Source organism: Phodopus roborovskii, unplaced genomic scaffold, assembly GCF_943737965.1.
Source record: "Phodopus roborovskii unplaced genomic scaffold, PHOROB, whole genome shotgun sequence".
Classification (NCBI taxonomy): domain Eukaryota; kingdom Metazoa; phylum Chordata; class Mammalia; order Rodentia; family Cricetidae; genus Phodopus; species Phodopus roborovskii.
This window is the reverse complement of record NW_026126546.1, coordinates 8,762,900-8,781,895: the sequence shown is the minus strand read 5'-3', so window position 1 is coordinate 8,781,895 and position 18,996 is coordinate 8,762,900. Positions and strand designations below refer to the sequence as shown.

At 42.6% G+C, this 18,996-nt stretch overlaps 1 protein-coding gene across 3 annotated transcripts in view; it reads left to right on the top strand.

The window, feature by feature from the left end:
- Positions 1 to 18,942, top strand: part of Nsd2 (nuclear receptor binding SET domain protein 2) — a 75,778-nt gene extending 56,836 nt beyond the window's left edge. For all 3 annotated transcript variants that reach the window (XM_051200231.1, XM_051200229.1, XM_051200230.1), the window contains 11 exons: positions 212 to 412; positions 1,251 to 1,430; positions 1,673 to 1,829; positions 1,951 to 2,156; positions 3,360 to 3,463; positions 3,821 to 4,090; positions 6,246 to 6,362; positions 12,854 to 12,995; positions 13,270 to 13,376; positions 14,649 to 14,853; positions 16,088 to 18,942. In XM_051200231.1, the coding sequence (XP_051056188.1) occupies positions 212 to 412; positions 1,251 to 1,430; positions 1,673 to 1,829; positions 1,951 to 2,156; positions 3,360 to 3,463; positions 3,821 to 4,090; positions 6,246 to 6,362; positions 12,854 to 12,995; positions 13,270 to 13,376; positions 14,649 to 14,853; positions 16,088 to 16,359 (1,961 nt within the window). In that variant the 3' untranslated portion in view covers positions 16,360 to 18,942. The remainder of the gene's footprint in view (positions 1 to 211; positions 413 to 1,250; positions 1,431 to 1,672; positions 1,830 to 1,950; positions 2,157 to 3,359; positions 3,464 to 3,820; positions 4,091 to 6,245; positions 6,363 to 12,853; positions 12,996 to 13,269; positions 13,377 to 14,648; positions 14,854 to 16,087) is intronic.
- The last annotated feature ends 54 nt before the right edge of the window (positions 18,943 to 18,996 follow it).

Below are 18,996 nucleotides of genomic sequence, written 5' to 3'. Positions count from 1 at the left end.
TGGAAGAAGAAGGACTTTCCTGTGTTTCAGGTGTAGTTGGAGATTAGATGACAGCAAGCTCAGATGACTGGGCTTTTTTCTGAAGAAGACTTAGACTAGACAGCAGCACAGGCTGCTCCAGAAAAGTTGTTTACTTTTAGTCGCTCAGAACTGCAATTTAACTCTTGTTCTCTTCACTTTTCTCTCACCCCTTTCTTTAACCACTTGTTAGGGATTCACTCATGCTTTGTGTGTAAAGAAAGCAAGATGGAGGTGAAGCGCTGTGTGGTAACTCAGTGTGGAAAGTTTTACCATGAAGCTTGTGTAAAAAAGTATCCTCTCACCGTGTTTGAGAGCCGAGGCTTTCGCTGCCCTCTCCACAGCTGTGTGAGCTGCCATGCCTCAAACCCTTCAAATCCACGGCCATCAAAAGGTATAGATAGTTGTGCCCTTACAACTTGGGGGTGGGTTCACTGGAAATATATAGGTGCTTCTGAAGGTGGGGCCATTGATGCCAGACAAGTGTCACTAGAGTTACGAATTCTGATGGTCTCCACTATCCCCTATCTCCTGTTTTTGTGCTGACTTATGAGTCAAGTTGCCTTGTTCCTGTAGCATAAGACTTGCCCCCATTCCATTCTTTCCATTTCAGTTAGTGCTTTCACAATCTTATTTTTTCAGCAAAGGATGCTACCTGAGCTATCTCTGGATTTTCTTTACTCATTTGTAAAGGTACTTCATATATAAGGGAAAGGTCTATTTCTAATACCTGGGCTTCACATAATAGGCAAGTGCTTTACCACCAAGCTTCATCCTCACCTGGGAAATACTTTAAAATGAAATTACATATGTGGAAGATAAGGGATTTGAAAGGGCAGGTGCTGTGTCCTTGTCACAGGGCTTCTCTGACAGGATACATTTAGCAAAATTTAGGGGAACTATGCTATCAACGTCTTCTAGGAAGGATTCCAGGAGAGGCTTTCACAAATCCCAGATGATAGCAGCCCAGGTTAAGAAATTTTGGTTGGTACAGGCTCCAAAGCAATACAGAGAAACAGAAAGAAGGAAGGAAAAGGAAAAAGAAATGCTGGTTTGCCTTGCTTTATAATGTGACATTTAAATGGTGTTTCTCAAACACTGCTTTGAAACACTGTTGCTTTGATGGAAGGCAGTGTTATTAAGTATCTGCAGGCTCTTCCATCATAACTTTCTGAGGCTTTCTCATGGGAATCAGCAGTATTTGTAGTCCTCAGGGTGTTTATTTCCTTTAGGTAAAATGATGCGATGCGTCCGATGCCCTGTTGCCTATCATGGAGGAGATGCCTGCCTGGCAGCAGGATGTTCCGTGATTGCTTCGAATAGCATCATCTGCACAGGCCACTTCACTGCTCGGAAGGGGAAGCGGCACCACACCCACGTCAATGTGAGTTGGTGCTTCGTGTGCTCCAAAGGTAAGAATGGGTTCTGCTCTGTGTGCTTGTGTCCTGCTCCACACATACACGGCATAGCTGGTGCCAGAAGTGTCACCATAGCCCTCTAAATGAATCATGTAGGCTTCAAGAGATTACTTCAGTGAAGTGATACCATTGAGTGACATACGGACACTTCCATCAGGGTTGTGCCAGTTACAAGCTGAGAGAGAGGGCCTAGACTGACCTGGTGAGACAAGCTCAGGCTGGCTGTTCTCTCGTAGGGGGAAGTCTTTTGTGCTGTGAGGCTTGCCCAGCAGCCTTTCACCCTGATTGCCTGAACATAGATATGCCTGATGGCAGCTGGTTCTGCAATGACTGCAGGGCTGGGAAGAAACTACACTTTCAAGACATCATTTGGGTCAAACTTGGGAACTACAGGTATGAAACAGAATTCTGCTTTTATGTCTGTATTAATTTAATGTGTTTGTTTTACTTCACTAAATATTGAAAAATTTGATGCTGAAAAATCTGTGAATCCTGTTTTTAATATTTATAATAGATGGTGGCCAGCAGAAGTTTGCCATCCCAAAAATGTTCCCCCAAATATTCAGAAAATGAAGCACGAGATTGGAGAATTCCCTGTGTTTTTCTTTGGGTCTAAAGATTATTACTGGACTCATCAGGCACGAGTATTCCCATACATGGAGGGGGATCGGGGCAGCCGCTACCAGGGGGTCAGAGGGATCGGAAGAGTCTTCAAGAACGGTATGGAGATTTCCCAGTGGATCATACATGACACTCTCCTACAGCTTGCTAATCTAATTTCTGTTCTTTTGAAATTTGATCCTTTTAAAAATTCCTATTGTATCTGTACTAGAAAAAAGGAAGTCTGTAGGCTGATGTAGTTATTGATGTATACTTATGCTGTTTAAAAGCTTTTATAATATTAGCTTATAATTAATTTTATTAAAATGAAATAAGGCTTTTTTGCCAGACAGTAGTGGTACACGCCTTTAATCCCAGCACTCAGGAGGCAGAGGCAGGCGGATCTCTGTGAGTTCGAGGCCAGCCTGGTCTACAGAGCTAGTTCCAGGACAACCTCCAAAGCAATATGGAGAAACCTTGTCTCAAAAAAAAAAAAAAAAAAAAACACAACAACAAAAATGTATGCATTGAGAGCTATGGGCTTCTTGGCTGCTGAGAGTTTAGCAGGTTGATGCCTCATCATTCGGGAGGCTTTGAAAGGGTTGAGTAAGAATAGATAGCTATTAAATGGGCAGTGGTGGCACACACCTTTAATTCTAGCACTTGGGAGTCAGAGGCAAGCAGATCTCTGTGAGTTCCAGGACAGCTAGGGCTGTTACACAGAGAAACCCTGACTTGAACACCACCCCGCCACCACGGCCTCTCCCCTCCCCCCAAATGGATAGCTATCAAAAGATGCTTGAAAATCATGAGATAGGAGAGATTTTGATAAGATATTGAGGCAACCCAGTGAGTTTATATGGTAACAAATGGTGAAAGAGGGACCCAGACTCCTAACTCCTGATAGTAACCTGCTATTAAGTTGGGCTTGCTAATGACTGACCAGCAACTGCCAGCTCAACCCAACCACTGACCTGACCTCTCAGTGACATTAACAGCTTTGGGTGTTGATATGGCCTTTGCTGATCTGACCTGGTGCTTCTTCCCAGAGTTCTTTGCTTTAAAAGGAATAAAAGTTTAAGTACAATGTGTCCCAAGGGCTGATACTGTTGCCTTGTCCTTAGAACAGAAACAGCCATGGGACTTTGTGCTGAGCTGGCACAAATCGGCTCTTAGTGTTTAGTCACTGGGGGTAGGTACCTGCCTTTTACAGTGTTTCATATTTCAGCTTAGCTTCAGGCAGTACTTAGCAGTGCATATGAAACTGCTTAAAAGGTCGATGTATTTATTTACTGAAATACATTTCTATTATTGGCTTTTTAGCACTGCAAGAAGCTGAAGCTCGTTTTAATGAAATCAAACTTCAGCGGGAAGCCCGAGAAACACAAGAGAGTGAGAGAAAGCCTCCCCCATACAAGCATATCAAGGTGATGGGCATGTCATAATTGTGTGTGTGTGTGTGTGTGTGTGTGTGTGTGTGTGTGTGTGTGTGTGTGTGAGAGAGAGAGAGAGAGAGAGAGAGAGCCTGAGCCTGAGAGAGAGCGAGCTTGAGCCTGAGCCTGCCTTCAACAGAGTGGTTTGAAGTGGCTCTTGGGCTATAGATTATTTTAATCCCAGGTTATAGCTGTTAAGAAGTGTATCAGAAACTATCTCTGTGGTCCCAGAGATGATTACTAGAATGCATGTGTCCAAAGTGGGTCCTTGAAGGAGCAGTATGAGTGTACAGGGATCCAGGGCTCTCTGTTTTCAAAGTAGAGTCAAGACAACCTGCTTTTTCCTTACAGGTGAATAAGCCATATGGTAAAGTCCAAATATATACAGCTGACATTTCTGAAATCCCAAAGTGCAACTGTAAGCCCACAGATGAGAACCCCTGTGGCTCTGATTCTGAGTGTCTAAACAGGATGCTGATGTTTGAGTGCCACCCGCAGGTGTGTCCTGCAGGTGAATACTGCCAGAACCAGTGTTTCACTAAGCGCCAGTACCCTGAGACGAAGATCATCAAGACAGATGGCAAAGGGTGGGGCCTGGTTGCCAAAAGGGACATCAGAAAGGTATGTGATAAGTACTCTGCTTTTTGTACTGTGTAGTGGTTGTTTGTTTTTCTTTTTAAGGTTTATTTATTTATTATGTATACAGTGTTCTGCCTGAATATATGTCTTCGAGCCAGAAGAGACCACCAGATCTCATTACAGATGGTTGTGAGTCACCATGTAGTTGCTGGAAATTGAACTCAGGACCTTTGGAAGAACAAGCAGTGGTCCTAACCACTAAGCCATCTTTTGAGCCCCTGTGTAGTGATTCTTAAGTGTGCATTGGAATTTTGTGTGGATGTGCATGGAGATCAGATAATAAGTTTCAGGAGTCAGTTTTCTCATTTGCATGTAGGACCCAGAGACTGAACTCAGGTCCTCAGTCTTAGTGGCAAGTACCTTTACCTATTGAGTCATCTCACTACCCCTTTCTTCCCCCTTGTAAGAATTAACTTACTGTGTGGTTTTGTTGTTGTTTGGTATGTGTGTTTGTGTAAAGTATTTTGAAACAGTGTTCAAATTTAATTATTGAACTTAATGTTGTGAAGCAGTTATGATGGTATATACCTGGTATATGGCAGAGCCAGGTAGATCTGAGTTTGAGTCCTAGGCCAGGCAGGGCTACACAGTGCATGGAGACTTTGACCTCCACCTGCAAAATCAACCAAAAAACAAAAAGTTGTGAGATGGTATATAATTGCCATCAGAGCTAATACTCACAAACTTTCCTGAAGCATGTCTTAGGTGAGGTTGTAATATTTGCCTCTAGGAAAAAGGTTCTGTGAATCAAACACTTTTCCTTAGACTCCTGGTCAGATGCTCAGTCTGTTTGGCAAGAACTAAGGCAGCACCACTATTTGACTTGGTTTCAGCATTATTTTATTTATTTTTGTTTTTGTTTTTTTTTTTTTTTGTTTGTTTGTTTGTTTTTGTTTTTTTTTTTCCAAGACAGGGTATCTTTTTGTATCTTTGGAGCCTTTTGTAGAACTCATTCTGTAGACCAGGCTGGCCTCAAACTCACAGCGATCTGTCTGCCTCTGCCTCCAAAGTGCTAGGATTAAAGTCATACATCACCACTGCCTGGCTGACATGGTCTCAGCATAATCCAATACGAATTGGCAGAACTAGAAAGATGGCTTGGCGACTAAGAGCACTAATTGCTCCTTTAGAGGGCCTGGCTTGTATTCCCAGCACCCACCTGGTAACTCACAATCATCTGTAGTCTAGTTCTAGGGTATCCAATGGTCTCTTATGTCCTCTAAGCACATCAGTCACATGTGGTACACAGTCATACATGCAGGCAAAATAACCATATACATAAAAATAAATTTATCAGTGAGAGGACTGACTAACTTGTTAACCATGCTTCTGTTTTCAGATTCACTTGCCAGTATATGCCCTTTGTAGAGACACAGTGGAATTGCTTGCTTACCTTACCACAGTGTAACCCTGATGTGTTTTGTCATGGCCTAAGAAACAGTGGTCACACCCAAGGTCCATGATCAGAATTGGTCCAGTACATAGAATTCATAAGCCACAGCATTAGTCTTCATAATGCCTACCTGCCTCCCTCCCTCCTCTCCCCTCCTTCCCGGCAGTGGAGGCGCACACCTTTAATCCCAGCACTAACTCGGGAGGCAGAGGCATGTGGATCTCTGAGTTTGAGGCCATCCTGGTATATAGAATGAGTTCCAGGACAGCAAAGGCTATTCAGAGAAATCCTGTCTCCAAAAACAAAACAAAAATTAAAATAAGATTGCTGAGATGGACTCGTGTTCATCCTTATTCCTTGGCTGCCTCAGCTGTAGCTTCATGTAGATTTGCTGTAGAACCTGCCTGTTAAGTTCTTCTCTTTCCTGTTGGAAATCTGCATGTAATTATTATTTCCATGGATGGTGGGTATTCAGACATGTTCTTCTAAGGCAAGACATTGTAGAAAGCAATATGGAGTGTTGCTACTCTGCGAATACATGGATATAATTGCCACTGACAGTCTTTACTTATATATATGAGATCATTTGAATTTGAACTTAATGAAGGACCTATAGGAACTACATCCCCTGAGGTGTTAACATATATGATATCTTAGACTGGTTGATAGTGTTACGGTATCTTGGACCCTGATTCTGAGAGTTGGTTGGTATGTACTCAATCTTTACATTCTTCTGATTTCCAGGGAGAATTTGTTAATGAGTATGTTGGTGAGCTGATTGATGAAGAGGAGTGTATGGCAAGAATCAAATATGCACATGAGAATGACATCACTCACTTTTACATGCTCACCATAGACAAGGTAATGGGAAGCTTGTCTTTCTGTTCATTGCTGAAGTCTTGATCATGGGTCATCACCTGTAGAATTGGCCCTTGTATTTTCATCTCCTTAGTAACTTCCCCTCAAACATCTTCATATTTTTTTTTTTTCTGAATGTAAAGCTGCCTTTTGGAATAGAACATCCTAAGAACCATGTGTATCCAGTTCAACATAAAACGTATACCAAGATTATTCTTAGGATCAGGAGAAAAAGCTGGGCCTTGGTGGTGGCACATACCTTTAATCCCAGCACTGGGAAGGCAGAGGTAGGCAGATTTCTGTGAGTTTGAGGCTAGCCTGGTTTACAAAGCTAATTCCAGGACAGCCTCCAAAGCTACACAGACAAACCCTGTCTCGGGGGGGAAAAAAAAGATCAGGAGAAAAGGGGGAAAGTATAGACATGACCATTGCATGTTGTCTGGGCTACACTGTAGAGTGATTTTTTTTTTTTTTTTGTCTGTGCATTGCTCCATTTGCTTATGAATCTCATGTGCTCTCCCTCTCTCTGCGTTACTCAGGCTCTCTTCAAACTTCTGAGTTCGCTAGTGATTTTTGGTATTCTCAGAATGAAGGTAACTAGGCCTAGATAGAGAAAGTTCATCAGACTGCTACTCTTGTGTCTTCTGCAACCAGTAAGCTCAAAACCCAGCAGAAAAGTGGGGCTCTGTTTAAAAGACAAGACTAATAGTAGTTCTTGAAAACAAGATAGAAAATGGACCAGAGAATAGCAAACAGATTCTGATGTCTGATAAAGCCCCTATAGAAATTAGAATGACTCCAAGGGCCACAGCCAACAGTGCCTCAGGAAGCTTGACCATTCTCAGTCTGTGGAGTAGTACTGGGCTCCTGTCATTTGCTGTAGGCTGTAGGGAGGATGTAGGGATTGGGCCCTTTTAGTGAAGTCATTGTCAGAAGGACAAGAAGATTAAAACACTAAAAAAAAAAAAAAAAAAAAAAGATGTAGGAGATACAAAGCAAAAGATACCAAAGCCTGTTATGAGCACTTTCCCCACCAACCTGGTCTTACAGCTGCATCAGCCCCAAATAACACACAGAGACAGTGTATTAGATATGAAGCTGTTAGCCTGTTACTAATGTTTCGTATTGGCTAGTTCTGTCTTAAATATTAATCCATTTCTATTAATCTAAGTGTTTCCACATGTTCTTGGCTTACTGGAGAGAGGGTCTGGACCTCTTTTCTCATGTCCTATATTTTGTCTCTTCTACTACATCTCCCAGAATCCTCCTTGTCTCCTAGTCCCACCTATCTTGCTTTCCTATTGGCTAACAGGGCTTTTTAACCAATAAGAGAAACATTCACAGAATGAAATCTCCCATCATCTCTTTTCTGTTTAAAATAAAAAGAAGGGTTTTAACTTTAACATAGTAAAACTACATATAACAAAAATTATTAAGCAAGAATTATAATTACAATATTTAGTCCATAAACATTTAGCAAGATTTAAAGAAAATATTCCATCATTTATCCTATCTTTGTGAGTCTAAAGTCTTATATGTAACTTATCTTTAATCCTAAGGAAAACTGTAACTATCTTCCTGTGTTGGCAGTTTGTCAGTCACTTTTCTCTATGTCCTGCAGACTGTCTGGCAGACTCTTTCATGAAGCAGGAACCCTACAGCAATGTCCATCTTGTTTTAGCAGTCACTTTCCTGTGGGTCCTGCATGTCTAGTTTATACAGCATAAAGTCAAACAGTCCAGACAAGAGCAAATGGCTAGTCTTGCCATATTGAAAGCAAACTCCATAACGAGTTTTTTCGATGTCCGTCTTCCTTTCTGATGCAGGTGGTGTTGCCAGGAGCAGTTGTGCCTCACTGTTAAGAAAAACCCTAAACCATTTTAAATACCAAATTCTGTAGGTGTTTGAAAGGTTTGAAGAATGCCTTTTAGTTTGAAATATATCTAGAAAACCTAACTAACTTAACTGTAAGTTTTGATTATCGTAGGTAGCTATCTACAATCTGTACTTAATTATACAGTACATTTTCAAATGAGCTATATATAAACACAATACCTAAACAATAGGAGAAATATACTTACAACAAAATTGACCTTAAATTTGTATCAGTAAATGAAAATCCATTCCAAAACAAAACATTTCTACACCATATCCCCTTTTTACCTTTAAAAAAGATTGGTTGTGGTCATTAACCATTTATAACCAACCCCATATAAATGAAAACAAACAGTATTTGGGAATTTGGGTGTCGTATTTTTTTAACCACTTTTTCCTGTTTCTTTTTCTCTCCCAAGCCTACATATATGTTAAAACACACTGTAAATCTTTAGAGATTTTTCTTAATCTGAATCCGTCTTTACTGTAAATCTCTATCTTTTTTTTGGCCGCAAGTCTTTTATCTATTAAACAACATTGTTGTATTAGCCGAGGTCTATTCAAGATAGCGGCGGGGGGGTTACATTTAAAATCAGCACCGAGAGCTGTGGTTTCCACCTTGGTCTTTGCTGCCATCCAGTAGCATGTTGCCTTCTTGGAGATGTGGTCATTGCCAGTTCTCGTACACACCATTAAGTTGTTAGCAGTGCTTCTTTAAAGCCTTGCGTTGGTTTTGTTTTGGTGTGTGGTTTTTTTTTTTTTTTTTTTTTTTTTTTGCTGCTATGCTATGCTGAGTCAGGAAACCTCCCTTAAGTAGCCGCGCAAATCTCTGCTTGTCTCTAGCAAAACAGAGTCCAACTGAGAAAAATGCTGCTACCAAGATGACTTGCTTGTCTCTGTTCTTTTGATTTTAAAACCCCTTTTTAAGCTTTGTCAAGTTTTAAGTGAAAGTTCTTGTACCCCACATTGGGAGCCATTTTGTTACGAGTAGTTTTCCCGCCAGCCTGGTCCCAGAGCTGTGTCAGCCCCAAATAACACACAGAGGTGTTGTATAGACATAAAGCTGTTGGCCTGTTACTAGCATTTCTTATTTGCTAGCTCTGTCTTAAATATTAACCCAAGTGGTCTTATCTTACCGGAGAGAGGGTCCAGACCTTCTTCTCTAAAGTCTCTACATCTTACCCTCCTCCTACATCTCCCAGAATCCTCCTTGTCTCCTAGTCCTGCGTATCTTGCCTTCCTATTTGCCAACAGGGCTTTATTCATTAACCAATACGAGAAACATGTTTACAGAATGACATCTCCTATCTGTAGCATATCCTTCAGGCTCTGTCATGACAGAGGATTAATAAGAAAGTTCAAGGATGGCCTTCTGTAGGAGATCATTCTGGTTTCCTGGGAAAGCTGGCAAGCTAGGATGCTGGAGGGCAATGAACAAAAACCAAGACTTATCACTGAAGTAAATAGAACTGCTTGACTGAGCCCCAGGCATTCTCTGCTACCCTATGTGGAGATAACTAAAGAGGCCATTGCTCATTTCCTCACTTAATTTTCTCCCTTTCCCTCTTTTTGGAGCTACACATTAAAAACTAAGACTTTCTTGACTGTTCTGGAGAAGGCACAGGCTCAGAAAAAGCCACAGAGATGGCCTATTTTTTTTAAAAGCCTAGAACAACAATAGAAGGAAAATCAGTAACATCAGTAACAGTGAACAAAGAACAAACTCAATAAGCCCAGAATAGGTGAAATCTGTTTTCCAGAGTTACTGTATTATTGGATTCAAATATTCAGTTTTCAGCAAAAAAGGAAAAAAAAAAAAAAAACACAACAAAAAAAAAAAACATCCTAAGACCTAAAAGGAACAGAAAAGAATAATCCATTCAGGGCAATAATTAAACCAATTTTAACTCTAAACAAGAACTAAGATCTCTACACAAAAAAACTTTGAAACAGCTTTTGTTGGAGAATGAAACTCTAACCCTGAAAATTCCAGGCAAGTGCTCTACCACTGAGCTACATCCCTAGCCCTGATTTTGAACTAGTTTTATAGGCCATGCTGGCCTTGAAATTGGAATCCTCCTGCCTCAAGCCAACCTAGTGTGGAAATTACAGATGTGGGCTACTATGCCTGGTCTAAAACCATGGCCTGAATGATACTTAAAGAACTCAACAGTGCTAACCATGGTGGCCCATACTCATAATCCCAGCATTTGAGGGGTTAAGCATAAGGATCCCTCGCATGTATGTAAAGAGTGAAGGATTAAAGAGCACATCTTATAAATATTTTATTACAATTAATTATACACTTAAATGTGGTTAAGATGTGGTTGGGCATATGGCTCATTAGTAGAGTGCTCACCAGCATGTGTAACACCCTGGGTTCAGTCTCTAGCTACTCTCTTTCTCTCTCTCAAAATAAAATGAGTAAACTTTTATGTTAGGAATACTTTTAAATAATTTGAGGCTGTGTAGACGGTTTATTTAATTGATGAAATACTTTCTGCACAAAGCATGACGACCCAAGTTGCACCCCCGGCACTCACATAATGAGCTGAGCATGGCAGCACATTCTCGTAGTCCAAAGCCAGGAGGTGGAGGCAGGAGGGTCCTTGCTTGCCAGCCCAGCTTAATGGGTGAGCATGGGATTCCAATAAAAGAATCTGTCTCAAAAACAAGGTGGTGGTGGTGGTAAATGAAGCAAGATGGCTCATTGGATAAGGGTGCTTGGCAAAAAGCCTGATGGCCTGAATTTGATCCCCAGGAATTGCATGGTGTAAGAAGATCACCAACTCTAGCCTCCACACATAGACACAACAGATAAATAAAGGGATATTAAAAAGAAAAGCAAGATGGAAAACTTTAGAGAAATAGCATCTACATGCTTGTATACACACACACACACACACACACACACACACCACACACCACACACACACCTACCTACCTACCTACCTTGATGCCTTTCTGGAGGACCTAAGTTCAGTCCATAGGACCCACATCAGGCAGCTCCCAGTTACCTGTAATCCAGCTCCAGATCTATCACCTTCTGGCCTCTATTCATAACCTCACGCATATGACATACGGTCACCAAGAAACAAACCCATAAATAAAAATAAGTCTTTAAAAATATTCAGTTGGAAAGCTCTCAAGTAAGATAGCCTGGAGTACATGGCACAGTGTTAGAAACCAGAAACCCTGCCTCAAAACAAGCTGGAAGCAGAGAACTAAGTTCTAATAATTGTCCCTGATCTTCACACGTGTCTGCGGTCACATATATTGTGCACGTTTAAAAAACATTTGTTTAATTTGTGTGTGATTGTGCATGCTATGGCACACAGGTCAGAGACAACTGTCAGTACAATTCTTTCAATGGTGTGGTTCTGGGGTTGATGCTCAGGTCATGGACTTGATGGCAAATACCGTTATCTTGTGAGCCATTTCACCGGCTGATAAATATACAAATATAGCTGAGTTTGAAACAACAAGACAGAATTGGCTGGGGTGTTATTTTACTATAGTAAAAAGCAGGCCCTGAGCTATATCCTCACATTGTTTCTACTTTTATCCTCCCGAGATGAACTCTGAGTCCTGGGCTGAAGTGATCTCCTTCCCTAGCATCACAAGTGGCTAGGACTACAGGCTTCTACCCACCCAAGTTTGGCTTTCTATGCTTGCATCAGTGGTGCTCTGAGGTACACAAGACAAAGCTAGGCATGCTCTTGGCACAGATTCATCCCTACTCAGGCTTGTAATTGTGTACCAGCTCATCACTGACCTCAGAAATAACCACTGAAGAGCAGAGATCCTCCTGAGCTATATATTTACTTGGTCTAGAGGTTTAAAGGAATAAGATGCAGCTGTGTACGCACCTGCCCATCTGGTCTGAGCCATGATAAATGGTTCTTAGCTCTCCGTAGTGCTTGGTCACTTGGATTTCAGTGAGTTAGTTCCCAGGGCCATTGTGTGCTTGCATTTGTGATTTTGTAGATTGCTATCTCAGAACAGTCAGCCTGTGCCTGTCCCTCTATGGCAGCTGCCATTGGCATCATGGACAGAGTTCATTTGTCCCAGCCAGTGGGAACTTGAATATGCTGTGCTTTGTGCCTTATTTGCTCTTTAGGAGTTGATGCTGGTTGCCTGTTTGTAATGGAGTTTGCTGTTGTCTGGCAGTGCTGGTTTTGCATAGGCTCTTGCTGCCCTTCCCAAGCCTGTGACACTTGTACTTCTCCAGCTCATAGTCTTCACCACTGCTCACTTGGGTCCGTCTTCCCTTGTATTCTGGTCTTAAGCAAGAGAATCTGGACTGGTTGAGGGGTGTCTGGTCCAGGTGGACAGCAGGATACCAAGATTTTCATTATGACAAGCAACACTATCATCTGATGAAACCTACAGCATGAAGAATCTCTTTAGAGATAAGATGTCAGCAGGGTGTGGTCAAGTACTCCTTTAGTCCCAGCAGAGGCAGGCAGATCTTAGTGCCTTTGAGGCCAGCCTGGTATACTGGTATACAGAGTGAGTTCCAGGACAGCCAGGATTATTACAGAGAGAAATCTTGTCTTGAAAAACCAAAGGGGGGGGGGGGAGAGGTCATTGTTTTGTTTTTTTTTTTTATCCTACAGGACCGAATAATTGATGCTGGCCCTAAAGGGAATTATTCACGATTCATGAACCACAGCTGCCAGCCCAATTGTGAGACTCTGAAGTGGACAGTGAATGGGGACACACGGGTTGGCCTGTTTGCTGTGTGTGACATTCCTGCAGGTACATCACTGGGGTCCCACAGGTTCCTAGTGTCATGTGGACAGGCAGAGAGGCAATGGCTGATATTTGGTGTGGCTGGGTTTTGAAAAGGCTCCAGGATAGTGATTTAGAAGCTTTATTTTGGATATCTATTTTATAAAAGCAAATTAATGAGCTGTGTGTGTGTCATGCCAGTGTGTGTCTGAAAGGGGGTGCATTTTCATGAGCCTGACTCTTAAGTTTAGACTGCCTCATGAGTGTAGTGACCTCTAACATAGCATTATGTCTCCTTTAGGGACAGAGCTGACTTTCAACTATAACCTTGATTGTTTGGGCAATGAAAAGACAGTCTGTCGGTGTGGAGCCTCCAATTGTAGTGGGTTTCTTGGAGACAGACCAAAGGTAAGGACATCATAGCTAGCTTCCTTCCTTCCTTCCTCCCTCCCTCCCTCCCTCCCTCCCTTCCTTCAAGATTTTATCACTTATACAGTGTTTGCCTGCATTTATTTGTAATTATATCCATTTTAAAATAAAGTCATGTTTTAAGTGCTCAGAAGGACATGAATTTTGGGGAACCCCTTGTATGCAACAAAGGCTTGGGCTATCATAGGTACCTGCACCCTGTGCTGGTGTCTGGGTGCACCCTCTAGATATTTTCTGGACTGCAGCTTTGGTACTGGTTTGCCTTCATCTGTTGTTTTAGTTAGGGTTTTATTGCTGTGAAGAGACACCATGACCATGGCAACTCTTATAAGGGAAAACATAAAATTGGGGGCTGGGTTACAGTTCAGAGATTTAATCCATCATGCTCCCGGCCATGACCATGATGGCATGGAGGCAGACATGGTGCTGGAGAGACAGCTGAGAGTCCTACACCTGGATCTGTGGGCAGCAGGAAAAGAATGCCACACTGGCTGTGATTTGAGCATCTGAGCCCTCAAGGCCCACCCCTAATAACACTGCCAACAAAACCACTTCTACTCCAGCAAGGCCACACCTCCTAATAGTGCCACTCCCTATGCACCTACCAAACCACCATACCCGTTCTACTCATAATTGAATTCTTATCCAAGAGAAGTGGCACTTTGGCTGAGGTGTATCTTTTTCAGCATGTCCTGTCAGCAGATCCCAAATAATGACATTATTGAGCCTCTACATTGTGGTGGGGTTTTTTTTTGTTTGTTTGTTTTTGTTTTGTTTTCTTTTTTTTTTTTCTTGGTTTTTTTGTTTTGTTTTGTTTGTCTTAGCAGGAGTTGCCCAAGGTATAGTGCACCATCCCGTTGGCCATGACCTGCTTTGTGTAGGTGGCATACCTTTTTGTGATGCTAAAAATGAAACCTAGAAATTGGTCGTTGGTGCTGCACGCCTTTAATCCCAGCACTCAGAAGGCAGAGGCAGGCAAATCTCTGTCAGTTCGAGGCCAGCCTGGTCTACAAAGCTAGTTCCAGGACAGGTTCCAAAACAATACAAAAAAAATCCTGTCTTGAAAAACAAAACAAGCAAATGAAACCTATGGCCTTGAGCTCTACCTCCAGCAGCTCAAGCCCCACTTACATGTTGGAACTCCCTAGGCGGACCTTACTTTTTGGGCATCTTTGTAGTTTGCCTTTTTTTTTTTTTTTTTTAACTGTTTTATGTTCTTTTAAGTGAACTATTCTTAATTCTTTATTCTAGAACTCAACATCCCTTTCTTCAGAGGAAAAGGGTAAAAAGGCCAAGAAGAAAACCAGAAGGCGAAGAGCAAAAGGAGAAGGGAAGCGGCAGTCAGAGGATGAGTGCTTCCGCTGTGGTGATGGTGGACAGCTGGTGCTATGTGACCGGAAGTTCTGCACCAAGGCCTACCACCTTTCCTGCTTGGGCTTGGGCAAGCGGCCCTTTGGTAGGTGTCCATGGCAGCTTCTGACAGCTTGCAGTGATCTTTCCTGCCACTCTTACTCAGCCTCTCTTAAATTGATTGGGCCTTGTCTAGTTGCATATTCTTTGTAAAGTCAGGTGGTAAATGTCCCTAGTCCAGGGAACCAGCTGGAACAAAGGCTGGGAACAGGCAACAGCTTCCAAAGCCGTCGTCATCTCATTAGCACCAGGATCTAAAGTGACATGCACCAGGGCTCTGTTGGAGAAATAGGTTCCACTGTAGCAGGGTCTCGCCAACGCCACTGGATGTAGCAGTTGTAGGACACCTGGCCTAACTCCTTCCCCAGGACTTGTAGGCACTGTCCCCAGGATGTCACAGAGCTTAGCAGGAGCTGCTATTTAAGATGGAACCACAGATTTGGCTCCCTAGAAGGCAATAAAATAGGCTTTTCCTCTTACATACTCAAGAGTGGTCATGGTACCAGGACAAAAAGGATTTCAAATGAAAAATTATAAACACTTGACCCAAAGACAAAAAAAAAAAAAATGGTTTTAATATATATTTGAATTTAACAATTATGCTTAACTCTAACAGAGATCTTCAGAGATTCATATCTAAGCATAAAACTGTTCCCTTATAAATAGACAAGCCCCAACCTGGGTGTGGTGTGCACGCCTTTAATCTGCACTTGAGGAGACAGAGGCAGGCGGATCTCTGAGTTTGAGGCCACTCTGGTCTATGGAGTGCGTTCCAGGATAGCCAGGGCTACAGAGAAAATTTGCCTCGAAAAACAAAACTAACAAAAATGAGTCATGTCAGAGGATAGCTGTTGCCATCAGTAGAATGTGCTAGGGTCCAATAGCCATGAGCTATTCTTGGTGTCTGGTGTGGTGCAGCTGTCAGGCATGTAGACTGTAGTCTGCAACACTTGGTACCTGCCTGGCCTTTGAGCACCAACTACTAGCTTCTCTCTGGTAACTGTACTGCAGTCTTTTGTGTTAATTTGCATTTATTTAACTAGCCAGTTTTAAAAAGTAATTTTCAGTTAGGTGTGCTGCTATATTTCCATTGTCTGAAGAAGGATGGATAGTTCAAGGTCAACCCAGGAAACATACCCTGTGGATATTAACGCAGTGCTAGAGCACATGCATGAGACCTTCTGGTTCAATCTCAGCACCCTCAAGAAAATTACTTTTAGTCCTGAAAATGCTGAAGCTCTGATTCTGCCACTTGTTTGCTGATGATGAATTTTTTGCAGGGAAGTGGGAATGTCCTTGGCATCACTGTGATGTATGTGGCAAACCTTCTACCTCATTTTGCCACCTGTGCCCCAACTCATTCTGTAAGGAACACCAAGATGGGACTGCCTTCCGTTCCACTCAGGATGGGCAATCCTACTGCTGTGAGCACGATTTGAGGGCAGAATCTGCAAGAAGTACCAAGACTGAGAAACCCTTTCCAGAATCGCTGAAGTCAAAGGGGAAGAGGAAGAAAAGGCGGTGTTGGCGAAGGGTCACAGAAGGCAAATAGCGCTTGGTCAGATCCAGGAGTGGCATGGGGCAGCCAGCCCTGCCTATAACGGGAAGGCAAGCATAGCACTTGCCCCAAGGACCCAGCCTATAATGCTATGACATGTACAGGCCTCCTTGGGTGAGAGGGAACAACTCCCACCACTGAGCATCCTCAGCAGCTGTGCTACATCTGCACTGATGCTTGTCAGCTGCACACTCAGTGGTCCAGGACAAACAAGCCTTACTACACAGCATCACCGCTACACTTGAATTTGAGACCCAGCGTCAAGGTGCCCTCCCGTTTTTATTTTAGATTAAAGTTATGATTTTTTGAAGATTAACTGGCATGTGAAATGCTTTTATCCTAACTGAAACTATATATAGAGTATGACTTTTCTAAAGGTCACCTTTAGCTCTATCCTGATGGTTCAGGCTTCTACTCACATTCTGCTCCCCACTCAGGACAAACTGGGACTCAGGCCCTGGGCTACCCCAGACAGAATTGATCATTATTTTGCTCTTATGAAACAGCCTATGTTGTTTATTCTAATGTGAATTTTTTCCTCAAAGTGCTTTGTTTCCACTTTGAGTTGGTGTGGTGTAGCAAGATTCCTCTCATGTTTTTCCTTTTTGTAGACTTGACCAGTGATAGCAGTGTGGCCTGTGGAGCAGAGCAGCTGCCTTTATTTTGGCTGTTTTTCTCTGATGTTTTATGAACCCAAGTTCTTTTTGACCAACATTTGGGGGAAACCTTGTATATTTTCCTTCACTTGGTTTTTCTGTTTCTGGGATTTATTTCCAATGTACTTTTGCTAAAACTTTCACAAATCACTATCAGCTAAAATGTATTTGTCAGGCATATATTGAGCAAACAGGGAGATAACCACAGGATCCTGAGGACACAAGGCACACAGCCTGGACCCTACACTTAGGCTCCCTGATGTTCTCTTCTTTGTGTCTGTTCATTGAACTTCAAGCTATGTTGCCGTCTATCTCCACCAAGGCACCACCTGGTTCATGGTGAACAGGTCTGATGGTACCTGTTTCCCTAATGAGATTTAAATGATATCTTTAAAGGCCTATCCCAAGGACTATTAGATTGTCTTTGGCAGGCTTGCTTCTGCTTTCTCGGGAGTGTATCTTGGCCTTGGAAAGCTTAGCCATCGAGAAAGGAGACCTCATGCTTTATATTGGGAGGAAAGGTGCATGCAGTGTAGCAACAATTGATGATTTTAGAAAAGCCACAGAGAAAAAGCTAAACTCTCCATTAAGCCCCTAGCAGGGTTTGCTGTCTGCTGCCCTCTAGCCTTGTAGAACTACATCTCCATTTGGACAAGACTGGCCAGTGACTGTCCCTTTGGCCTTTCTATAGTAGTAGTTCCCCCAAAAGTTATAGCAGCTTTGCGGGTAGCCTATGGCCTCCATAGGCACAGGCCTAGTTACCTCTGGAGACATCTGTTTCACCAGATGAAACCAGGGGCATTTTTCAGTTTAGAACTTAACCTGGCTCAAACTGCTCTAAAAATACTAGATTGGCTCATAAATTTCTGTCATCCGCCCTAAGTTTGGAAGTCTGGTGTAGTGATATGTCAGATAGCCTCCTCACATGCACATGGTCCCTAGGCTCCAGGGACCACCTGGGGCCATCTTGTTAGTTGTCCACCAGCTTAGTGGCTTCCCTGAAAGATGTCATCAGAATTGGTTTTGCAGTACACTTTAGGGGAGCAGATTAAGTATCTTAATGTTATATAACATCTTAGGGTTTCTGGTTCTAAATTACTATTTGTGGTCTCCCTGAAGGAAATAGTGTGAACTTTTTAGATAATTTCCCCTTCCCAAAAAGTATTAATGAGTAAATAACACTAATTCTGAAAACCAGCCTAAGACCAATATACAGATCTGAGTAAAGTGACCCTGGCTTGATGGCCTTTCCCACAGCAGGACCAGACACAGGGCCAGTGCTGTTGACTCTGATGAGTCTGAAAGGTATGTGACTTTCTGAACATCAGCGCCAACTTTTTTTTCTTAATGTGAACTTAACCAAATGAAACCTGCCTAGATTCCATATTCCTCAGGTGCCTCCAGTATGTAAAAACCAGCAGCTGTTCCCTAGTCAGCACACACCTAACTGTGTGTGCCTGTGCAGGGTGGCAGCAGCCCAGGGGTGCACAGCAGTGTCCAGGCCAGCATTGGTCCAAGAGAATGTGGGGCTACTGCAGTTAAACCCAGGCACCCGTATGGCAGTCCATCTAGCAAGGGTGACAAGCATCCAGGTGCTAGCTCCTGAGGAACTTCCTGCCAGTAGCACCTAGCCATGGGTCCCAGGCAGGCACACTCAGGTTGGCATTTCTGATGACTTCCAAGTGATTCCTGTAGCATGATGTGTGAAGTGACCACCTTCCAGAGCTACTTAAAGATATAAATATGTTGATTAAAGTTAATGCAAACAACTGTCAGTTGCCAAATATCTTCATCTACAAGGAGTGTAGCTGATGATTGTTAGTCAGTAGAATAAAATGCTGTGTCCATGTGTATCATGGTGTCACCGTATCCTGTTGAGATGTGAATGACCTATCACAAATTAAATTTAAGTTTAAATGTGCCTATTGGTGTCTAAACTTCATACAATATAGTCAGGTTCCTTTTAGGAATGCTG